The sequence below is a fragment of the Penaeus monodon genome, chromosome 21 (assembly GCF_015228065.2).
Source record: "Penaeus monodon isolate SGIC_2016 chromosome 21, NSTDA_Pmon_1, whole genome shotgun sequence".
Lineage (NCBI taxonomy): Eukaryota > Metazoa > Arthropoda > Malacostraca > Decapoda > Penaeidae > Penaeus > Penaeus monodon.
Genome location: NC_051406.1, coordinates 7559715 through 7560167, shown reverse-complemented (window position 1 = coordinate 7560167; position 453 = coordinate 7559715). Strand labels below are relative to the sequence as shown.

The 453-nt window shown below is 36.4% G+C and overlaps 1 protein-coding gene across 1 annotated transcript in view; it reads right to left on the bottom strand.

Annotated features, from left to right (window-relative positions):
• The window catches only part of LOC119586148 (multiple epidermal growth factor-like domains protein 8), a gene marked incomplete in the record, with an annotated part of 25388 nt that overhangs the window by 14961 nt on the left and 9974 nt on the right, over positions 1–453 (bottom strand). Inside the window, 1 exon segment of the mRNA XM_037934841.1 lies at positions 245–439. Coding sequence (XP_037790769.1) covers positions 245–439 — 195 coding nt within the window.

The following is a 453-nucleotide window of genomic DNA, read 5'->3' as shown; positions in this document are numbered from 1 at the left end:
TTTGTTTGTTGTATTTAACAGTCTGACATGTGTTTTACACTCCAAGGTTAAATGATAGATATTCTATGTTAATACTGGTATTCAATTAACAAGCTAAAAACGGAATTCATTAATGTATCCATTTACTTTATCCTAAAAGAAAAGAACTTATAATCAAACTAAATCCATATAACAGCATCACTTAATCATCAAAGAAGTCTGATCTTCATCGGGAAAACAGAGAAAACAAACCCCTATCTTTTTACCTGGTTATCGTGTCTTCTGCAGGCTTCATCCATATCTAAGTCCTTGCCCTCTGCTGGTACAAGGGTTGAGGGGAGGACATATGCTAGCACATGATTGTTTACTGTGCCATGAAACCCTCCTACCACAATCATTGTGTTGCCACCACGGAGAAACACACTATGACCGTAAACACCTTGAATTTTTGGGTAATTTCCTGTGAAAGATTTC